The sequence below is a fragment of the Elgaria multicarinata genome, chromosome 18 (genome assembly GCF_023053635.1).
Source record: "Elgaria multicarinata webbii isolate HBS135686 ecotype San Diego chromosome 18, rElgMul1.1.pri, whole genome shotgun sequence".
In the NCBI taxonomy this organism is placed as follows: Eukaryota; Metazoa; Chordata; class Lepidosauria; order Squamata; family Anguidae; genus Elgaria; species Elgaria multicarinata.
In genome coordinates, this window is record NC_086188.1 from 7124146 (window position 1) to 7148134 (window position 23989).

Sequence of the window (23989 nt, forward strand, 5' to 3'; positions counted from 1 at the left end):
AATAAAATGAGCTCCACTGTGTTAATTTACAAGTTAATTAATAAGCAAACAGGGAAACCATCTAACAAAAATCTCATCTGCCTGTTCATTGTTTATAATGCTGTAAACCTATACCCACTTACCTAGGAGTAAGCCCCATTGAATACAACGGCACTTACTTCTGAGTAGACGTATATAGGCTTTTGCTGTTAGTTTTAAAAGTTTACAAGCTTTAATTTCCTAATCTCCGGGAAGTTATTATTATGAATAATAGTGGAAGCCTCTAATATTAATGGTTTAATTTGTTTTAGAATTGTATATTTATTCTATTTTATCTGTACACCGCCCTGAGATCCTTGTGATATATAGCGGGATATAAATGTTTAAACAATAAACAATAATAATAATAAAGAAGCAGGAAAAAAGAAGTGGGAAATAATAACATGTCATAAAGCATATTCTTTTTTCTTTATTAAGAGCTTTAAAAATGTTTATTATGTATGGATATGCTTTATTATTATTATTCATTATGTATGGATATGCTTTATTATTATTATTCATTATGTATGGATATGCTTTATTATTATTATTCATTATGTATGGATATGCTTTATTATTATTTATTATGTATGGGTATGCTTTATTATTATTTATTTATTATTTATTTATTTATTTATTTATTACATTTCTATACCACCCAATAGCCGGAGCTCTCTGGGCGGTTCACAAAAATTAAAAACATTCGAAGTATAAAACAACAGTATAAAACCATAGTACAAAATACAATATAAAAGCTCAACCAGATAAAAACAGCAGCGATGCAAAATTACAAATTTAAAAGACCAAGTTAAAATTTATTTATAGACTGTTAAAATGCTAGGAAAATAAAAAGGTCTTCACCTGGCGTCTAAAAGCATATAATGTAGGTGCCAAGCGAACCTCCTTAGGGAGCTCATTCTATTATGTATGGATATGCTTTATTATTATTATTATTATTAATGTATGGATATGCTTTATTATTATTTTTATTAATTATTATTATTATTATCTTTTATATCTTGGGCAGTTGCAATAGGCTTTCGACTAAAAGCAATAAAAGTTCACCGTACTTACATATTGGGTACTGCTCCGGTTTTAATCCAGCGGATTAAAAAAGAAACATATTTCTGCACAAACTGAACACAGGCGTTCTTGATGAGAGCACGTGCCCCGACTTCGGAAGCTTTCGGGACGCCTCGGCAACTTCCGGATCCAAGGGGCGATGTTCGGCCTCCTCCCTTCGGAAACGTTCGCTAAACTCCAGGGCGGCGGCGGCGGCGGCGGCGGCGGGGGGGGGGGGCGGGGAGAGAGGCTCGGGAAATGGGACGTCACGTGTTACGAGCTCCCAATCAGGACGCAGGGCGCGCTTTGGCCTGAAAGCTTTCCACGAGGAGGAGTGCTTTGCCCGTCGTGTTCATCCGAGAAAGAACGGAGGTGGGAGGGGGAGCGTTAGGAGTGAGAAAGTAAAAAAATAGTCCTAATAGAACACCTTTCTTTTTACCTGCGGGTGAGGTTGTTTTTTTTTTTTTTGCTAGAGAGGAGAGAAACGTATTGGAAGAAGCTGTGGAGGAAAAAAAACGGGGGAGTTCCGTATCGAAGCAAGGAGGCGGTTTCAGGGAGGCGGTCACGTGCCGCGCGGAGCGATTCCCTCCCCGCGCCTCGTGAGGCGGCCGCTGTAAAAGCCGTTAGGGCGTCGCGCGAGCTGATTTAAAACGAACGGGCGGCGGCGTAACGGTCGTGCTGCGTCTGTGGAGCCTCGGCCAGTGGTGCGCATGTGCGTGGCCTTGGTAGGTTGGTTCCAGGCCGACACAGGGCTCCTGAGCACGTGCAGAGTGCCTGGCCTTTGAAGTCGTTTTCGGGGCCTGTGAAGAATAAGGTACTTCATTAGGTGTCATTTCTTACTTTTTTTACCTTAAGACGGACCGCATCTGTAGTGGATCCACAGCGCCCGGGTGGATTTAGGCCCCTGCATCGATGTGCTTATATGATTATAGGAAATAATAATAACGTAGCCATACCCTCTGTGTGTGTGTATAATAGCTATATCCGTGTGTAGAGCATCGATCTGTAATACCTATGTAGCAATACTATAGATATAAATAATACCTAATCTCTCTCTGTGTGTGTATATATAATATATATATATAGAGAGAGAGATATTATATGTGTGTGTATATATCTAAAACACCAACCTATAATACCTATGTAGCAATACTATAGATGTAAATAATACCTAATCTCTCTCTGTGTGTATATATAATATATAGATATATAGAGAGAGAGATAGAGGTATTATATGTGTGTGTGTATATATCTAAAACACCAACCTATAATACCTATGTAGCAATACTATAGATGTAAATAATACCTAATCTTTCTCTGTGTATATATGCAATATATCTATAGATAGATAGATATTATATGTGTGTATATATCTAAAACACCAACCTATAATACCTATGTAGCAATATTTTTTTATTTATTTATTTAAGGATTTTTATGCCGCCATTCAGCCAAAAAAGGCTCTCACGGCGGCTTACAAAAGTATTTCTTGACAGCCCCTGCCCACAGGCTTACAATCTAAAAGACATGCCACAAAAGGAAAGGGGATTGGGAGGGAGGAGGAAGAGGGGGGAAAGGAAAGCAAATTCAGGCACTACAATCTTAGTTGCAAAGTTCAGCAGTTACAGTTGACAGCAGGTGGGAGGGGGCTCTCAGCTGGAGCTGGACCCAGGCAAGGTGGAGAGGTGCCTGGCTGCTGCTTCCTCCCTCACTGGTGGCCTCTCAAGTTAATACTATAGATGTAAATAATACCTAATCTCTCTCTGTGTGTGTATATATAATATAAAGATATATATATCTATAGAGAGAGAGATATTATATGTGTGTGTATATATCTAAAACACCAACCTATAATACCTTTGTAGCAATACTATAGATGTAAATAATACCTAATCTCTCTCTGTGTATATATAATATATATAGATAGATAGATAGATAGATAGATATAGATATATATATAAGAAGAGAGCTGGTGCATGCTTGCCTTTTCACTCCCATTTGTCTTGTCCCACCAGCAGGAGTGGCTAAATAACCAGGAATTCAAAGTTTACCATGCCTCCCGAACCAGGGTTCTTGGTTTGTCTTGCTTATAAACAAGCCAGGAATCATAAATGAGAACAAATTGAGGCTTGCAGTTCTGAGGGGCCCAGCGAGCCAAGAGCCCTGTTTCTGACAACACAGTATAAGCGTTGAATTCCTGGCTGCTAATTCAGCTGCCCTTGCTGGTAGGAGAGAACCAGGTGAGAGCGAATGTGGAGCTAGTGGACAGTAAGGCTGGATTTTCCTCCGCTCTGGCACGTTCCACGGCAATGTGGCCAATGCATGGTTTGGTTCTTAACCTTCAGAAATTATTTTAGCAATTCTTTAAAAAGTGCTGTGAGACTTCCCCTGTGCTGCCACCCAGTGGTTTGATTAGTTTATTGAATGCTATATATTGGTGGTTAATTTTGACCTCTAGTAACTTGATGGATTTGTCTCATATTACAGCTTTTGTTCTCTTGAGAGACAATGTCTGGTAGAGCCAGAGCCAGGGCAAGGGGACGGGCCCGTGGCCAAGACACAACTACACCCACGGTGGGAGCAGCAACCGTAAGTGTTGAAAGACTTAGATTTTGAAATGGAGGTATTGATTCATGTGTATTTTCATGTTTTGTCCTTCAGGCTTCATTAAAAACTGGTTCATCAAAAATGCACACACAAAAATAATTCCATTAAAGCTTTGCATGATAGAGAACTTTGCTCATGAGTGTTGTGCCTAAAGTACAATGTTGTGAAGCGTAGCAGCCTGCTATTCTTTGCACATATACTTAAAAGTAAGACAAGGCTTGCCTGGTGCCAACGTTGTTACCTTTTCAGTGCCAGGTCAAGACTTTTCTCTTTTCCCAGGCATTTAACGGCATATGTTGAGTTTTTAACTGACCCAGAATAGTTTTAAATGGATATTGTATCTCATCTGTTTTTATGGTTTTAAATTTTGTATATCGGTTTTTAATGTTCTGTGTTTCAAACTTTGTAAACCGCCCAGAGAGCTTCGGCTTGTAGTTTGGCAAATAAATGCAAACCTTTGTTTATCAATTCAGGTATCACACTAAAAAATAGCTCTCACCTTTCTTAATCCGAGTTTGGCGTGGTGTCTGAATTCAGCCATTATTGGCTAACCTCAGCTCTTAGTTGTTTGAGTTTATTTATGTCCTCCATCCCACTGAATAACTTCCCAAGTATTAGTAGAAATACTCTTTTCTTCAGTCAGCATTGAGGTCTGAATATCCCATAAGTTCTGATTCCGACTTTAAGGACATTGGAAAACGGAAGGTTTGCATGAATTGAAACTTACATTTCAACTTTTGTTTCTTCAGCCCGTGGGGTATGTGTGCATTCACACATCCCCTTTTCACTTGATGCTTCAGGAGTCAGGCATCTGTGTTGCTAAACTTTTCCGCTATGTTGTAGGAATAATAATGCTTTATGGGCTCCAAAGATAGAGCAAATATTGGAAAATGCTCTGTATTCTGCAGCAAGTATTTTCCAACACCAAGTCCAGAGGGCATTTTTTAAAAAAAATCTAGTCAGCAACAGTCATGCTGTCATGGACATTAATATATTTATCTTGAGTGTAAAACTTTCTTCGGCGTGTATTGGCTTTAACACTTTAAGTCGCTGTTTTAAAAAGTACTTATCGTTCAGAAATAAATTATATCTGAAGAACTTTCCCCGTTTTTCCATATTTTGTGTGCAGGGTGGGTGGGTGTTAAATTTTCTAATCTTTCCCCAGTACCAGGTCATCAGATTGCTGCTTTTTTTTAACTTCTAGGTTCAACCACCTGGCTATGGACAAACTAAACCCCAGAAACCTGAAACAGAGCCACCAGCCGAAGGAGAGCGGGTGGGACGTGGGCGGCAGAGAGGAGGGCCTGTCGCACCAAGATCACCGGGTAAGACTGTGCAATAGAACAGCAGTGTTCTAAAAGGCACATTTATCTAAACTCTTATCCCTAAATCATTACAGTGAAGCCCCGATTTGGATTTGCATTCGATCTTCAAAAGTTTCAAAGTTTTAGCTTTCATTGCCAACAGAGAAAGATTTCTGGACAAACTGCTTGTCATATTGCATGCTGTCTTTGCTGCCACCACACGGGAGGCAAAGTTAAGTTTCGAGTCGTTGTGTAATTCAGAACCAGAGCTTTTTATTTATTTAAAACTGGCGCTCCTTAATTTGTAAATATTAATTTGCCTACAGTACTTGTATAACTTTACTGCAGCGTCAGTATTGTGTCTTTAATAGGGCTGGCGATCATCCATTTAACATTCTACCATAAGCACTTATTTCCTGTAAGATTTGCCTTTTTGCTTCAAGTAGCAATCAAAATTAGAGTTTGTACGGTAAGATATCTCACTTTGAGGTTACTTCAGCTCTTTGAGGTGTGATTAGCTGACCAGGAGTTCTGATTTCCATGCAAGGGTGATAATCTGCTAGTTTTGTCTTGACCTCAAATTATCAGCAAATACAAGGCATAACTGTCTGTCCTCAAATTTCAGAACTTCAGATCTCGGCAGGCTTTCAAGAAATGACATTGGGGGAAAGAGGTGGCCGTCGCAGAGACTATCATGACCTTGGTGTAAATACTCGTCAATCAATGGATCACGTTAAAGAATCCAAAACAGGCATGTGAATTTTCTTCAGCTTATTTCAAATTTGTAGCAGTGTTTAGTTAATAAGTGAGAAGGATGTATCCCTTTCTAATTTAGCAGCTGCCCTGCCTAACTGCCAAACCACACTTCAAATTCCCAAGGTGTGGTAATGAGGGCTGGGCTAAATGGAAGGCGAAGGTGGGGGTAGAGGAAAGGATAGCCAAGGTTCACCATCCTTGTCTTGTACTCTAATGGGGCTCTTTACAGTGTCCTGGTCAGTTTGGTATGAGGAGGCATCCAGCAATGGGTCAACTTTTGGTGCCCTCCAGGAAGGCAGGGGTCATGCGACCTAGTTCTTGTTACTAAGCTTGGTGCTGTTAGCTTGCTGTCCAGTTCTTACCCTGCCTAGTCCAACAACCTGCTATTTAGCCTTTCCTCAGATTTTACTCTCGTTCTTAGCTGCTTTTATACAGTTAACCTTCTCCTAATCCTGATCATTTCTAAAATGTTTAAACTCCTCTGTACTCGTTATTTAAAAGAAAAAAAAGCTTTTCTCTTTACTGCTATCTGTTCTTCCTTTCTCTGATCATGGCTCTGATGGGGAAACTGTATCCAAGCCTACAAACATCAAAAGCTGATCTACAAAGAAAGCCCCAGGTCCACATTCTGAAAAAATGCAAACCACTCCAGCCTCTAAAGGGAATTCTGTGAACTGAATCCCCTCTCTCCTGAGCAAGGCCTAACCAGGGAGGGCACGCCTCTCCCTTTTTCCTTGCTTTATGGACTCGTTATACTTTTGAGTATAACTCCACTACAGGGCAGAATGGGGGGGAGTCAAGCAACACCAAACAATAACTAAGATCAAGGTCACATGTTCCCTGACTTCCTGGGGGTGGTAGGGGAATTAACCCATTGTTGCATGCCTCTGTCACACCAGACCAAAAGGCACCTCTATAGAAGTTCCAAAGACCTTTTCCTTGAGTAAGTCTAGCTTGCATGAATGCCTGTACATCACTGGTTGCAAAGTTGTTCACATGTGATCTGTTGGGGCTGATAGCAGCTGGGTGTGTTTCCTCAGGTACTTCGGGTACTTTAATAAGGCTGAGCACAAACCATTTTCGTCTGACGTCTCGTCCACAATGGGCCTTGTATCAGTATCACATTGACTATAGCCCACACATGGAAGCCCGGCGTCTTCGTTCAGCTTTGCTTTTTCAGCATGAGGACCTAATTGGAAGGACACATGCTTTTGATGGGACCATTTTGTTCTTACCGAAGAAGCTGGAAAACAAGGTAGTGTCTCCCCAAGGTTTCAGAATCGAATTCTGCCAGCGCTGCCTGATGCACAGGAAGTGGCTACGTAGGAAGTGGCTACGTAGCAATGCTCTGAATAGTTCGGAAAGCTCTTCATTCTCTCTCTCTCTCTCTCTCTGTATGTGTGCGCACGTGCGAGCATGAGAGATCATGTGTGTTCAAACTTTTAGAAGTAAAATCTTGAGAGAAGGTGCTATGTGTAGTATGGGAATTGCTACGGGATTATGTCTAGAGATGTGTGGGCGGTTTTTCTTTGAGGGTTTCATCTCTTTTAAGAGATTGGGGACTGTTGTTGTTGTTGTTGTTATTATTATTATTATTATTTATATAGCACCATCAATGTACATGGTGCTGTACAGAGTAAAACAGTAAATAGCAAGACCCTGCCGCATAGGCTTCCATTCTAATAAAATCATAATAAAACAATAAGGACGGAAAGAGAATGCAAACAGACACAGGGTAGGGTAAACAGGCACTGGGTAGGGTAAAACTAACAGTATAAAGTCAGAACAAAATCAGGTTTTAAAAGCTTTAGGAAAAAGAAAAGTTTTTAGCTGAGCTTTAAAAGCTGAGGTTGAACTTGTAGTTCTCAAATATTCTGGAAGAGCGTTCCAGGCATAAGGGGCAGCAGAAGAAAATGGACGAAGCCGAGCAAGGGAAGTAGAGACCCTTGGGCAGGCGAGAAACATGGCATCAGAGGAGCGAAGAGCACGAGCGGGGCAATAGTGTGAGATGAGAGAGGAGAGATAGGAAGGAGCTAGACAGTGAAAAGCTTTGTAGGTCAACAGGAGAAGTTTATATTGGATTCTGAAGTGAATTGGAAGCCAATGAAGAGATTTCAGAAGTGGAGTTACATGGTCAGAGCGGCGAGCCAAGAAGATGATCTTAGCAGCAGAGTGGTGAACAGAAACCAACGGTTTCTTTACTGATGTGAGAAAAAGGAAGGCCAGTGAGACTGTTCCCTTGAAACTTCAAGGCAGCCTTCCCCAACCTAATGAACTCCAGATGTGTTGCACTATAATTCCCATAAAGGCTGGTTTAAATTTGTTCAGTTAGTCAAATCTTACGGTGCTTAATCAGTTTAAACATAAATGCCATTAATTTTCATAGGTTACTGAAGTGTTCAGTCAGACCCGGCAGGGAGAGAATGTGAAGATTACTGTCACCTTAACCAATGAGCTACCATCTACTTCACCTACATGCTTACAGTTCTACAACATTATTTTTAGAAGGTTGGCTTCTGATAATAGATTTTTATAGTAGTTAGTACTAATGATGGGACAGTAGCGTGTTAGAAAATTAATGTTTTATGTGTTCTTTGTGGCTAAGAGACTTAAGTTTTGTGTTGTTGTTTTTTAATGCGCTGAGACTCCGCTAGGAGCATAGTTAAATTATGGAACTCGCTGCCACAAGATGTAATCATGGCCACCAATTTGGATGACTTTAAAAGGGGGTTGGATACATTCCTGGAGGCAAAGGCTATCCATGGCTACTAGCACTGATGGTTGGGTGCTCTCTCCAGTCTTTGAGGCAGTAAGCCTGTGTGCACTAGTTGCTGGGGAACATGGGTGGGAGGGTGCTGTTGCACCATGTCCAGCTTTGTTGGTCCCTGGTTGACGGCTGGTTGGCCACCTTGAGCAGAGTGCTGAACTAGATGGACCTTTGGTCTGATCCAGCAAGGAACTTCTTACGTTAGGTGTATTCCTCTGAAATCTTGCAGGCACCAACAGTGGAGGAGGGTGTCCTCGAGTGAGTTGCTCCTCCTCACAAGCTAAATACTAAATCATCCTCGTCCCTTCTGTTGGGGGAGCGTCCTCCCCCCACCCCTCAGGTTTTCATCCTTCCAGCTCCATGGCTGTTGCGGTTTTCTGGAGCTCCTGCTCAGTGAATGCTAGTCTATCTTTAAGAGAGCCATGACCTTAAACACTCAAAGGCTTGTTTTACCTCTCTCATCACATTCTAGGCCAATGCTGATACTTAAGATGCCAAAGGCAGTAGCAGAGAGTTCTGTTGACAATATTCCCAGCGCTGGAAGGAGGTGATGGAGGGATAAAGCAAGACTGTCAATAGCTTGTGTGTCATGACGTTCTTTATTCAAAGCAATCAGCTAGAAACATTCAATTTGCTTAGGTGCTTGAGGTTCTCGGTTTGATGTGAGGAGGCGTCCAGTAATGTGCTAACTTCCCCTATGGCCTAAGAAGTTAGGTGTTGTGGCAGTATGTGTGGTCTTAGAACACTTGTTCTGAATTGTGCATTTCCCTCGACCAGCCTTCCCCAGCCTGGCCCCCTCCAGATGGGTTGGACTGCAACACCCATGATTCCCAGCTTTCATGGCCTTTGTCCATCCTGGCTGGCAGTTATGGGAGTTGCAGTCCAACATTCCTAGAGGAAGGCTGCCCTAGACAGACACAGTGGAGGCTTGTGGTGGGAAAACATGATGGTCAGCTACTCATCTGCTATTCTCTGGAGCGTTGCACTGTGTATTATCTAATAACTCGCCATTAGAAAATAACCTCTCCCCCCCCCCTTTTTTCAGACTATTGAAAATAATGAACCTGCAGCAAATTGGACGAAACTATTACAAACCAAGTGATCCAATCGATATTCCTAAACACAGGTAATGAATTGGGCTCAAAACGTTTGGTGTGCCATGTAATACTCCACCTCTAGTTTCCATCTACACATCCCAGGGAGGCTGTGAAGCTCCTGAATCTGTGCTTGGAGGCTGTTTTGGGGGGTGGATGAGGGTGAATAAGCCGAGACCTAATGCAGACAAGATGGAGGTTTTGTGTGTTGTGAAACCGAACTACTCTGGATGGAAGTTTACAATTGGGCCATAGCTAGGCCTAAGGTTTATCCCAGGATTGTCCTGAGGTCAAACTTGTTCATCTAAGTGCCACACAGGCCATCCAGTGTTCAGGGACGAACCCGGGATGATCCTGGGATAAACCTTAGGTCTAGCTATGGCCAAAGTCTTAGATGGGGTTCCACTCTCCCTAAAAGATCAAGTGCATAGTCTTGGAGTTCCGGGGGTTGTACTAATTGAGAAAGCTCAGGTGGCTGTGGTGACCAGGAGCACGTCCTCCCAGCTTAAACTAGTACGCTAACTGTTACCCTGTCTGGAAAGAACAGAGCTTGCCTCTATATATTTATTAGTTCGTGTTGTCCAGGCTGGACTACTGTAAAGTACTGAGTGGCAGTTTGTGATATATGACATTGGTCTGAATTTCTGTCATCTTTCTGAGGCAGGCTGATGATTTGGCCAGGCTTTACCACCTCCATTCTACAGTACGAAACAAGCATCATGCTGTGCACAGATGTGAGCCACAAAGTTCTCAGGAGTGAAACTGTTCTGGATTTTATGTACTCCATGTTTGATGAAGTGGGAGAACAGAGGTTCAGGGAAATGTGTGCTAAGGAACTGGTGGGCCTGATCGTCCTTACAAGGCAAGGTTCTTTTTGACAATTTATTTTAATCTTACTGAAGGTGATTGAACTCGTGTTTGCAGCACCCGCTGTTGTGGGCAGATAGTTGCAGTTAGCAAACAGGGCTGCTTTGTCTTGGGATGACTCTGGGCCTGTTCAGACAACACGCTAAGCCGTGGTTAGGCGGCTAACCCTTTTGCAGCAAATGGTTAGTGAGCGTGTTTAAACCGTGGCTACGTAGCCACCATGATTAGAGATGGTTTACATTCCATGCTAAGCTATTGTTCAGATGACATGCTAAACCATAATGTTTAGCTGAAAATGCTTAACCGCTGTGGCTTAGCGTGTCATCAGAACAGGGTCATTCAGTGATGTAACACATGGAACCCACAACCAAATGGTGGTGTGGGTGTTCTGAGTTCAGGATTCCAACCATTCCATTCTCACACATCCCTTCCCCTTTCCATCAGCATATTCAGTCCTTTTTGGACTGTTTTGTAGTTCTGCAAACCTGTTGATTCTGCTCTCTTGTGTGAGGATGGTGCTGTTCCAGCTGCATAAAGATTGACATTTAGAAAATCAGTTTGCTGTTAGTATATATGTAGTATACATACTAGTATATACCATAGGTAGAAGATCCCTCTATCCTGGAAAGATGCCCAGTTTTCTTTAGAATATTTCATATTTGCATGCAGTGATGGCAAAACAGGATTATATGTTTTGAAGTTTGTTTGTTTTTAAAGCACACCATTAGTCCAAAATGTAAATAAGGAACTCCCTTGAGAGAATAAGAAATGAACTGAAATCTCGTCTAGTACTTCAAAAGCCTTCCAATAAGGCCTGATCTAAGCGTGCTCTACCCATGAACAGAAGGCACAAAGCCTGCTGCATGAAAAACACTGATTTTCATTACATTTCTATTCCCCCTTTCCTTCCATTGTGGAACTCAAGGTGGGACTACATGGGATTCCCTAGTGGTCTCCTCTCCATGCATTGACCCAGACCCACTTAGCTTCAGCAAAGTTGGCTGCTCACGTGCCTTCAGACCATGCCCTAGTTAAAACTCTAAAGTATATATAGCTACCCTTGTTCTTCAACGCACTGCTAAACCAGAGGGAGATGGATGTTGATTTGAAACACTGTTTCTAACATTACTTATATCCTTCCCTTTCCTAGTTCAGGGTAATTCTCAGTTGGTGGAGGAGGTATCCAAAGTCGCTGTAGAAGCTTGGCTTTTGTAAATTAAGTTTTGTCTCTTTCATATGAAGCCTTCCTAGTTCCACTCCTTCCTCGTCAGAGTATTTTTCTTTCTTCAGAGTTCGTTTCATTTTAGTTAATTTTCCTAGCCTGTAGAGTTAACGTTCTGACCATTTTTGCTTTAAAAAACACACTAAAACTGGTTGGCTTGGGAAGGGCATTGCCAAGTGAGGGACTCTGAAAACCAGTGCTTTGTCTCTTTCCGCTGTGGCACTGCAAGCGCTTTCCTCGTAACATAGAAACGTTTCATATAGTTCCCAGCTTTTCCTGCAGAAACGGTTCAGCCGAAATAAAAATAAAACTTCGTTACAAGGGAAGCAAGATTAACAGAACTTTTTTCTCAACTTGGCCAGGTATAACAACAAAACATACCGGGTTGATGATATTGATTGGGATTCCAATCCCCAAGAAGTCTTCAAGAAATCAGATGGATCTGAAATCCGTTTTGTGGACTACTACAAAATGGTATGGAATGGTAACGAAGTGGGCATTGAACTTTATTTCATTTAGGTTTATTAAGTAAATCCTACATGGCAGGATTATATTAGGCTTCTCATTATATGCCTTTCAAATGCAGGGAATTGGGAATGTCTACGCAAAACCCATTGAACTGTAGGCCAGTGTGGTGTAGTGGCTAAGGTCTTGGCCTGGGAGTCGGGAGATCCGGGTTCTAGTCCCCACTCGGCCATGGAAACCCACTGGGTGACTTTGAGCCAGTCACAGACTCTCAGCCCAGCCTACCTCACAGGGCTGTTGTTGTGAGGATAAAACGGAGAGAAGGAGGATTATGTATGCCGCCTTGAGTTCCTTGGAGGAAAAAAGGTGGGATATAAAAGTAATTAAATTATTATTATTATTATTATTATTATTATTATTATTATTATTATTTGTATCCCGCCTTTTGCCCAATACTGGGCCTCAAGGCGGTATTACAAAGTTTAAAACATACATTTTAAAACAGGAAAAGAAACAAAAAAAAAAGGTTAAAATACACAACAAAATTCTAAGTCATTAAACATAGATGGAGGACCAAATGACTCTCCAAAGGCCTTCTGGAACAAACAAGTTTTAGCCTGCTTCCGAAAGCCCATCAAGTCTAGCTTCCCCGGGAAGAGAGTTCCAGAGCACTGGAGCAGCCACCGAGAAGGCCCTTTCCCATGTTCCCACCAAGCGCTCCTGTGAAGATGGCGGGACTGAAAGGGCTTCTTCAGAAGATCTTAAAGCACAGGCAGGCTTATAAGGGAGAATACGGTTCTATGACCCCCAGTGACAACATGCATCGCTATTTCTATAAGAATGAAGAAATTTGAAGCTAAAGAGGAGGCACGTTTATGTATTCTGTAAACTATCCCTGGCCGATGGCTGGTTGGCCACTGTGTGAACAGAATGCTGGACTAGATGGACCCTCGGTCTGATCCAGCAGGGCCCTTCTTATGTTTATAGTCAACGGTTTTGCAAAACCAGTGTCTTCATATATTCCAAGTGCCCTACTCAAGGACATTCTACACTTTTAATACAGCAATATGGCCAGGAAATCACTGACTTGCATCAGCCAGTTTTGATCAGCCAACCGAAGAGGAAGAGAGGCCCAGGAGGTGTCATGGCAGGACCAGCAATACTTATCCCTGAGCTTTGCTACCTTACAGGTATAGTACATTTACAAGGTTTTGATATTAGTCCTTCACTGTTGGATGTTTAGCAGTTGTATAATGAAATGGCGTGTGTGTGCGAGAGAGATTTTAATAGTTCCATGCATCAGTGAAGCATAATATAATGACTTCCATTTGGTACTATGCTTTCTGGGCATAAAAAACCCCCTTCATATTTGTAGGGCTTACTGATAAGATGCGAAGTGATTTCAGCGTGATGAAAGATTTATCTGTCCATACAAGACTTGCACCAGAGCAAAGAATGCGTGAAGTTGGAAGGCTCATTAATTACATTAACAAGTATGTTCCTGAGTTTTTTCTGTGGGGTGGGGAACTTTTCCTGTTTAGTAATCAGTTCAGTTGTAATAAAATGGCTAACCTGAAGAATATTGTCCAACTCCGGCAACAGCCTTACCTTGTCTTGTCTTTTGTTTATATTAATTGAACAGAGATGATAATGTCCAGAAAGAACTCCGCGACTGGGGTTTAAGCTTTGAATCTAATCTGCTTTCCTTCTCGGGGCGAGTGGTTCAGCCAGAAAAGATCCATCAAGGAGGAAAAGTGGTATGCAAATCGTAGTTCATTAGATTTGTTTTAAAACATGCAACAGAATAGGTGGTTCTTGTCCAGTAAGGAGACAAGCATTTGAAAAAAGTTGTGAGACTCAGTTTATTTCCTTGCTAGATGGTTCAGAATCTTCTTCTTTTCAGTTCGACTACAATCCACAGCTTGCAGACTGGTCTAAAGAAACCAGGGGAGCACGTCTCATTAGTGTAAAGCCACTGGACAACTGGCTATTAATATATACACGACGAAATTATGAAGCTGCTAATGTATTAGCTCAAAATCTCTTCAAAGTCACACCAGCAATGGGCATACAAATGAACAAAGCAATCATGTAAGTACTATTGGCACCATGTTTTTATCCAGGAATTACATCCTCCTCTCCCCCCCCCCAAAAAAAAATTGTACTAGGCAGGTTAAATCAAGAAAATGTGTACATGTTTGGTAATAGACAACATACCCAATAAATACATTTCTGTAAAAATATGGTGATGTTTAGGAAATGGCATATAAGGCCATATTTGGCTTATCGTCTCAAAATGAAATACTTGTAGATACCTCTGGGATTAATAAATCATGCAATTTTAAGCTCTGACATTTGTGCAGCTAACATTGTTCTTTAATTTCTTAAATTGCAATGAGGGATGAATAAAAAAACAGTAAAATGTGGGACTTTTCTTTTAATAGGGTTGAAGTAGAGGACAGAACAGAAGCGTACTTGAGAATCTTGAAGCAAAAAGTCGTTTCGGATACACAGATGGTACGTATTGAACTATTTAGAATTTGTAATTTAGAAATTTGGTCTGGCGTCTTTAACACATGCTGGGAAAACTCAAATTTTGTTCCCTGGATGAATTCATTTGAAAAGAAGATGCACGGGGAATTGGCGCTGAGGACCTTTACAGTGTCTTGGATGCTTAGTGTTGTAATGTCCCTTTTCTGATGCTGAAGTAGAGGGAAAAAAGCATTGCTTTCAAAGCCTGGCATCTATCTTGCCTTGGATGTGTGTATTTGCTTGAATGTCTTGGACTGGGTTGGGGTCATAAGAGCGTGGGGCTGTAGCGGGGGTTCTCATGTCCAATCCCCGCTGCACATAGACAGAACAATGCTCCCTATCAAATTCCTTTAACATTGGCCCATCTACCCTGCTAGCGTGTCACAGATATGAGTACAAGCAAGCAAAATGTGTTATGTCAAATGCACGTTAGGGGACAAAGAACGTTAATTAACTCAAGCTAGGTCTCTATTCTCAATAGAGAATCTGAAATGCTTTCCATAGTCATAGACAGATACTAAAGGTTTTCCTTTCTTTCCCCCCAAGGTGGTTTGCCTCCTATCCAGTAACCGTAAAGACAAGTATGATGCAATCAAGAAGTACTTGTGCACCGACTGCCCCACTCCAAGCCAGTGTGTCCTTGCTCGCACGTTGAGCAAGCCCCAGACCGTCATGGCCATCGCCACAAAAATAGCGTTGCAGATGAACTGCAAGATGGGCGGAGAGCTCTGGAGTGTTGAGATACCAGTAAGTAGTTCTCCGCCCCGCCCCCCCAAGTGATTTTCTCTTGTACAAAGCCAACCCCCCACCCCAAATGTTGAATGTGACGGAATATTGATTTATGGCCCCTTATTCTTAAGAGTTGCTTGGTTTGATATGGAAACAGAAGGGCATTGGAAAATATAGAAGTAGCTAATTGCAACCAACATAGTTTGAATCTTTGTGCCAATTCAGTGTTTCGTTATATGTTTTTCTTTCTTTCTTTAAAATGTTTACATACCGTTCCACATCAAGACAGATTCCGGATCGGTGAACAATCAAAGATAACATGAAAGAATAAAATTCCATAGTGAAAGTTGTTACTGTTAAAAAAGCAATGTCGTTTTAAAAAATGTGGTTGGTCAGTCAATGAAGGTTTCTTGCAATAAGATGTATCTTATTAGACCTATAGCAAATGCTTAAAATTAGGAACTGGTATGCAATTTGGCTGGGCACGACCGACCCCCCCCCCCCCGATCCGCTCCAGATCCACAACTTCTGAATCGGGTCTGCCCCACATCGATACGCCTATGGTCCGCTTCGCTTTGCTTTGCTGCAGAGCTCCGGATCAGAGCTCTGTTTCCGCTCCCCCCCATAGACTTGCATTGAAATCCAACCGCCTATAACTTTTTTCTGTTAACGTTAGAAACCTCATAATCGGCACCATGAGAGCTTATCCATGTATCCACGTTCATGCCAAGCTTCAAGCAAATCTGAGCACCCACTGATTTTCGGCGGATGTTAAAAAGTCCCCCACCCCATTTTCAGAAATGCTAATATCTCCAACATCTTTACAGATAAAAACTTGCAAATGGGCACCCTCACAGATGCCACCTAGATCCACATTCATGCCAAGCTTCAAGCCAATCCAAGCATGCTCTGATTTTTAGCGATTTTTTAATGTTTTAAGTATCATTCCCTAACCCCAATTCACACCCCTTTCAATATCTCCGTCACTGTAAACGTTAGAAACCTCAAATTCGCCACCATGAGAGCTTATCCATGTATCCACATTCATGCCCAGTTTGAAGTCAATTCGAGGCTCCAGTGATTTTTGAAAATCCCCCCACCCTATTTTCAGAAATGGGATTTACTCCAACTAGCCCGTTGGATTTTCACAGCGGGAGAGGCAGCCTGGTGGTGGTGCCAGGCATTGCCTTGCCCCCTGCTTGCACCTCACCCAACCACAGACGGGTGTGTAGTGTGGTGCTTTGCCTTCACTTTTGGTATGCTTCTGCAGTGTGAGCAAAGCAAACACAGTCGCATAGTCACACATACACACAGTCCCAAATTCTGCCTACAGCTTCTGCGGAGGCTCATGGTGATGCTGATGCCCGGCCAGGCACGAAGTGTGCTGCTTTAGGGGAAGATTCAGCCTGCCTATGATGACTCTTGTAGTAGTAGTAATGAAGAGCCAGCCTGACTAGACTGAATTGGATAAATACTAGAACAGCCTGCCTGGATGTAAGAGGAAGAAGGGAGGGATGCAAGGCATCACCTTACTGAAATTAGAATTGAGTGATTCAGAGTTGATTTTGTGAACTGAAACGCAGCCACTAAATAAAATGCTAAGGGTAATGATCGTAATAATAATAATAATAATAATAATAATAATAATAACAACAACTCTTAAAAAGAAAAAGCCTGCCAGTAAGGTGATGCCTTTGCACAAAGTTTATTTGAATGCCTCAAACTTTAGTTGAATGCTTATTGCACTTAACAGTGCACAGCAAACACACTCACAGAATCAAACGCAGTCCAAAGAAACACACCCACACACACAGTAAGAGAGAGAAAGAGAGGATAATATTTTTTTGGCATTTTTTAGAACTTTTTTTTTATATAGAAGAAAGAAAAGATGAAACACAGTCGCAGAACACAGGGTTTAAAAGAGGGAGAAGGGGTTGGGGGTGGTGTGGGGGTGGGAAACAAAACCAACACATGAAAAATGAAAAGCTTATATAAATCAAAGTAAGGAAAAAACACAGAGCAAGCTAAGCAAAGTCAGAAACAAACACACAACCCAAGCTAAATCCTGATCCTATATCTCCTCCAAAACACAGCTGCAGCAAAGAACTAACTCCTCTCTCCACGAACTCCAACCCCACAAAGAGACAGAAAGGAAAAGGGTCTCTGGGTGGGTGGAGGATGCTTCACACGAGGTGGTCACTTCTCATCATGATTGGGAGTTGAATCTGCCTATCATCGCTTCAAAAAAACCTTACCCCCCCCCTCCCGCTTTTAGCGATTCTAAACAAATTAATAGCAAGCAAACCACAGGATGAAAAAGTCTGAACATCTCCACAAATGACCCCCAACCACCACTCTCTAAGCACAGTAAGTTTCAGGGATGCGAGTTTCAAAACAAAGTTATACGCTAAACTTTTCCACAATGCAATCCTATGGGGGGAAATATCCAAAAAGGCGGGCGGAGCGCTTCGTGAAAAGCGGATCAATCCGCTTGTGGTCGCTTCTCTTCGCTAGCCGCCTGACTCGCTTCTCCGTCTATAATGGAGGTGAAGCACCCCGCTCCGCTATCGCTTCTAAGAACCGAAGAGAAGCGGAGCACAGCACTAGTATGCAATACATGTGGCTTTCCTGTCAGGGAATTGAAAATCACACATTTACTGACCTTGTTGGGACAAACATTTGAGAGCGGGACCTAATTTTGTAAACATGTTGGGAACTTCTTTGCTGTCTGCAGTTTGTGGCTAACTCTTTATTTCTCCAATACATTCAAGCTGAAACAACTCATGATTGTGGGCATTGACTGTTACCATGACACTGCTGCTGGCCGGCGATCAATTGCGGGATTTGTTGCTAGCTTGAATCAGGGAATGACACGGTAAGACAATCTGACATTTTTAAAAATCCTTTTGCTTAAATTCTGTTTCTTCATGGTATAGTTCATGAGCGACCTCTTTTCTTTCCCTTGCCTGATTTAGTTGGCCGGTGGTAATATGTAATTGCTCTCTTAAAGGCGTTTGTTCTTATTTACAATGCGGGGAGGGGGAATCTGCAGGCTGAAGCATTTTCCTTTCTCTCAATAGTTGGTATTCACGCTGTGTTCTTCAAGATCGTGGACAGGAAGTTGTGGATGGACTCAAAACGTGCTTGCAAGGTAAACTGGATGTGTAAAGTGCCAGCTTTGCCATGTGTGATTTATTTATTTATTTATTTTTTGCCATAAATCTTGGGTAACAACTTCTTTTGTTCTGTAACAAGGGCAGTGTTGGCAGTGAACCAGGCATGTTAGAATATCGCTAGACTGTATTTTTTTATAATTAATTTGGAGGATTCTAGGGTGTAGTCATGTCATTACTCAGCTTGGAGGGGCAAGAATCAGCAGTTGTTAACATGTTCTGAAGATTGACGTCCATGAAGGTCAGCGTAGCATCGATGACAGTGTTTGCTGAGAAATGTGTTTAGTTCTCTAGAACACCTATCTAGTGTACATTTTAGCCTAGGTTGTATATTGGGCGTGCTAAAATTAAAATTCCAGAATTTTTGTTCATCAGTTGTAATTCTGAGGAGTCAGTTTCCATCCAGAGCAGTAGATGAGCATCCTTAAGGCAAGAAGACCTGGATCAGTGCAAGTGAGGTTTCCTTCGTGGAATACCAATCCCAGTTTTCTGCTTTCAAAAATGAACACTAATGCAAACAAGGGAGGGAAGTTTTTAGCAGGTTGGAATGTTTGACAGATCGAGCTTTTAAGAAACATAGCCTTTTAGTGAGCTAGGTTGTCTCTGAACCCTTAAACTGCAAACCCCAACTGTTCATATTTTTATGGTTTCTGACACCTTTCCGTCACGTATTCACACCCCTCTTCTATTATAAGCCTTAGTGGCCACATTGGCACCAGTAAGCGAAAATTGCTGTGAATTCTGGCTTATTCACGAGCTCTTCCTGTCAGTGGGAGTGGTTAAATGCGCCAGGCATCGAAAGTTTAGCATTGTGACCAAACCAGGATTCCTGGTTTGTTGCTCTGAAAAGTTCTTGCCTGGATGCAGCTTTTGCTCTCTGGTGAGTTCCTGGTTAGCTTAGACGCTCCTGCTAATGGGAGGAGTCAAAGTGGGAGCAATCCGGCAGCATTTTAGGTGAGAAGATGAAGCTCACAGTGCTTTGCTGTGCAACAGGCTGATCTGTAGCAAGTTTGGTCATAAATGTTTGGTCAATAGAGAGAGGCGTTATAGCAGCGCATTCGCCATAACCCTATTTTCCTACTGAAATCACCTGTTCTCCACAAGAAAATGGCTCGTTCTGTGTTCCAAACACTGACTTCCTTCTATGGGAAGTTGCATTGAATATTGAAGGTGAGTTTGTGTCTGTGGAAATGATTTGAACTTGGTGTACCGCGTTCAGAACTCGAGAAAGTATGGTAGTAACGCAAGAAACTGACTCCTTTCGTAACCGGTGCTGTTCGTGAGGAAATGGGCTCTTTGGGCAGGAATCTGTCTTGTCCACAAAGACATGTATGCATTTTAGTAGTTCTAAATTGTTCTACTGATGTTTTCTCCCAAAGCTGCTTTGAGGACTTGGTATACCTACAACAACCACATGCCTTCTCGAATTATTGTGTATCGTGATGGCGTTGGAGATGGTCAGCTCAAAACTTTAGTTAGCTATGAAGTCCCTCAGTTTTTGGAGTGCTTGAAATCTGTTGGGAAAGACTACAAGTAAGTCTGTGATCTTCACACTACAAGATGTTAATAGGGTTCTTCAGCTCAATGAAAGCTTGCTTGACTATGTAATTCAGCATACTCCAAAGCAAGCTTTATTGAACCATTTTTCATTGGTGAAGTAGAATGTGTGCATTAAACCTTGTGACTTGAAGAAAAAGATTTTCTCTGCTAGAGAAAGCAGTGATGCATCAAGACTTGAGTGCTCTTAATGCTAACGTTTAAGCTCTTAATGCTTTAGTGTCATAATGTTAAAGATGTTCTCATTGAGGCTATAGCAGTCTAGAATGTGCTGGGCTTACGGAGAACTGTTACTGCCTAGTTTTCTAGCTGAACACGATAGCTGATGCTGAAGTTGTTAAAACCTTGAATGGCTGGGACCACTCAGAATGCTTAATTGGTGCATACTTTGAGCCTGGGTCATCTCTGTGTTGCAGGGATTTCTTGATAACATTCTGTGTGGCGAGCCAAACCTGAGCCAGTCAGGATGCTTCTTCACAGTTACTTTCCTTGCAGTAGCAACCCCTAGGCAAGACTTCCGTTTAGGTGGGGATTGGCTGCGTCTGGGGTCTCCTTACGTAATTTGGTTTATGTATTTATTTATTGCATTTTTATTCTGCCCAATAGCCAAAGCTCTCTGGGCAGTTCACAAAAATTAAGGGTTGATTTGTATTCCTCAGTATTTTTTATTTGTAAGTTTTCTGTGAATTGTTGCCCATCATGAATTCTTCACGGATAGCAGAGGCTTTTAACTTCAGTAAAAAATGTTTCTGTTGCACCTAACTCCCACCTTGATGGAGTGTATGTCTGCTAAAATCTTGTCCGTTTTAGCAATATAACCCTAAACGTTACATGTGATCTTCTCAAGCCCCAAACTCACAGTGATCGTGGTCAAGAAGCGTGTGAATAACAGGTTCTTCGCTCAGGTTGATGGAAGACTTCAGAATCCACCACCTGGCACAGTTATTGATCTAGAGGTGACCAGACCAGAGTGGTAAGTTTCTAGAGGAAGTAGATGCAACTTTAGTGGAAGAGTTATAGTTTGAGCAAATAAGGAATAATTGAGATGGTGCTGTATTCTGCATGTGTCTGAACATAAAAAAGAGCATTGATTACATCAGGTTCCTGATTGTTTCATAACTCACAGGCCTTTCCCCCCTTTTCTTCTTGTATCTTGTCCCTCCCAGTTCTGTCTGGCCATGGTGGGGAGGGCCTGGGCTCTCGGTTGCAATGGCGTTCTTTAAAGAGGAGCACTTCTCTTGGAGGGGAGGGGCTTGCTGCAGTGGATCTTGAGCAGGAACTGAGCTCCCAGGCCATGCAAGGAGGAAGGAAACAACCCACAAGCATCAAACTCCGCTTCTTCGAAAGCCGTTGTTTGCAGCGAGAGAAAGGAGGCCCAGATAGTGTAGCGAGCATGATGGTTGTGCTTTACTGGCACCAACGCTGCATGGACCGGGGTGGGGGGAACATACCTTTAGAATACACGGCCTGCCAAGCACTGAACAAAAGTGCAAGCTGGGATGTTTCCCCTACCACTCTATCCGACGCTGGAGAGTGGATCCATTCACCTGGGGGTATGGGAGTGGATGAGGCCGTGTGGTGCAGGAGCCAAATGCAAAGGCCCAGTTGAGTTTTGGGAAATTACTTTTGAACAAAGAATGACTGGGGAAATTAACTGAAGCGATGAGCTGTCCATCCTCTCCTCATCCAGGACACTGTTAGTTTAAGCAGTGACATGGAATCAGATGGTCCCACCTACATCAGTAGTGGGACTAGGCGAACTTTGGCCATCCTGTTCATCATTCGAATAGGGTAAAGGTGTCTGAGCTTGCATTTTATAGGACTCGCTTTTTTATTATTTAAGTTATTTACTTCCTCCATCTCAGGATAAAATCCCACCAAGGCGGCCTACAAGTAAAACAGCAATACGTTAATAAAAAACCATTAAAACAGTATGAAAAACAGCTTGTAACAATCCATCCCACATTGGGGAGTTCAGGGTAGAAAGTCCTGGGTGATCCTTCCCCCAGGAGAACTCACAGGGTTTTGTCCTCCTCCTTCCATAGGTATGATTTCTTCATTGTGAGTCAGTCTGTGAGAAGTGGCACTGTTTCCCCAACCCACTACAATGTAATCTACGATAACAGTGCACTGAAGCCAGACTACATGCAGCGGCTAACCTACAAGCTCTGTCATATGTACTACAATTGGCCGGTAAGTATTTGCTTGTGCTGTGAGGGCACTTCTGTGACAGTGACAGTGTCCTTGAATAATTTCCTCCTTTCCCTCCTCTTGCATAAGGTGTTACATTCCACATCTTAACTATAACTACCTGTTTTATCTGAACCAGCAAACTATGGCTTGAACAAGCCCATCGCTCTAGCATTGCAAGGCCTGGGTTTGAAATTCTGGCTTGACAAGCTCTTACAACCATAACTGTTTGAAAAAAATGTGTCGGAATATAGCTGTTGAGAATAGGGGTGTGTGTGTGGCATACTTGCCTCTATACCGTAGCTTTTGTGCAGAACTTTACCTGAGAGCTATCACAAAAGTGCATTGCTATTCGGTATAAATAGTACAATGTATATTCGAATAGGTTCAAATGTTTAAAAAATTAGGATTTGAGGCTGAATATTTATACCGCAACAAATCATGCGTTCGTTGATTGACGGTTTGCTGCTGTTATGTGCGAACAGCCTCTTAACTGTGGGCCAGTTCACGAGTGACAACAAACCACAGTATATTTAGCCCACAGGTCACTTTACCCAGAGCTCATCCACAATTTGGCTGCCAAACTATTTAACAAACTGGTGGTTGTTCAATCACTTCCTCAGTTGCTTGGTTCCTGCCCCCTTCATCCTCGCCTTCCCTATATCCCAAACGCATGTAGAGCGACTGAGTATTTTTAATTGTTCTTGGCTGCTGCCTTTGTTGCCCGGGAATACAACCTACAGCTCTCAGTTTGCAGTAAACAACCCAGAGTTCACAACTCAACAACAAACCATTTGTTTACTTTCTGGGTTGTTCATGATTATCCCATAATTATCCCATAGTTTGGGGTTTGCACGTAACGAGTACCCATGATTCAAAAGACCATGCTGTGGGTTGTCAATGCATGTGAAGCAGATCATTATTTCAGTTGCACGGCTTACTGATAACTGCCATCTTAGGCCATGCCTGCCTAATATGATAGAACCAGCTTGATGTACATTCCTTAACATGGTAACTGCTTTAAAAACAGTCATGAACAAACTGGTAAATGTAACTTGTCTTATCTATCCATAGGGAGTTATTAGGGTGCCTGCTCCCTGCCAATATGCCCATAAGCTGGCTTTCCTTGTGGGTCAGAGCATTCACACAGAACCGAACTTAGCACTCTCGGAGAATCTGTATTACCTGTGATTCTACAGAAAAGGATACAGTAGGAGAAGAAAGCTTGTACCAAATATTTTTCTTTTGTCGACGAGGCAGCAACAGTGACACGCTGATTCCCTTACCCAATGGTTTTTTCCTGTGACTTTGTTATCCAGATAAATTTTACTGGAGTTTGTTAATGTTTTGTTTTGGCAAAGATAAATGTGTTTTCCTGAACAGTGGGTTCTGCTTACAGCTTGAGAATAAAGTTGTTTATAATGTGTTCCATTAGATATATATATTTTAATGTTGATATATATCTTATTTTGAATCTATGTCTATTTAAACTTTTCATCCCAGGTGATGAGAGGGATAAATAGGCAATGCATTTTTTTATTTTTAATTTTGCATATTATCAAGAGTAATTTACTATCAAGGCTGCTTTGTCTACTGTAGAAAATGAACCTTTGGGGGGAAAATACCTTTCCATAAGTTAGTTTTAT

General features: G+C 42.0%; 1 protein-coding gene across 1 annotated transcript; it reads left to right on the forward strand.

Annotated features, from left to right (window-relative positions):
• Positions 1–3588: 3588 nt before the first annotated feature.
• Positions 3589–23534, forward strand: PIWIL1 (piwi like RNA-mediated gene silencing 1). Its single transcript, XM_063143688.1, has 20 exons — positions 3589–3669; positions 4892–5012; positions 5617–5742; positions 6788–7002; positions 8134–8255; positions 9560–9640; positions 10273–10470; positions 12060–12171; positions 13226–13352; positions 13538–13655; positions 13805–13919; positions 14066–14253; positions 14607–14679; positions 15241–15441; positions 18195–18298; positions 18504–18574; positions 19976–20129; positions 21001–21126; positions 22199–22346; positions 23418–23534. Exons 1-20 carry the CDS (start codon positions 3589–3591, stop codon positions 23532–23534), a joined length of 2598 nt encoding a protein of 865 aa, XP_062999758.1.
• Positions 23535–23989: the final 455 nt, after the last annotated feature.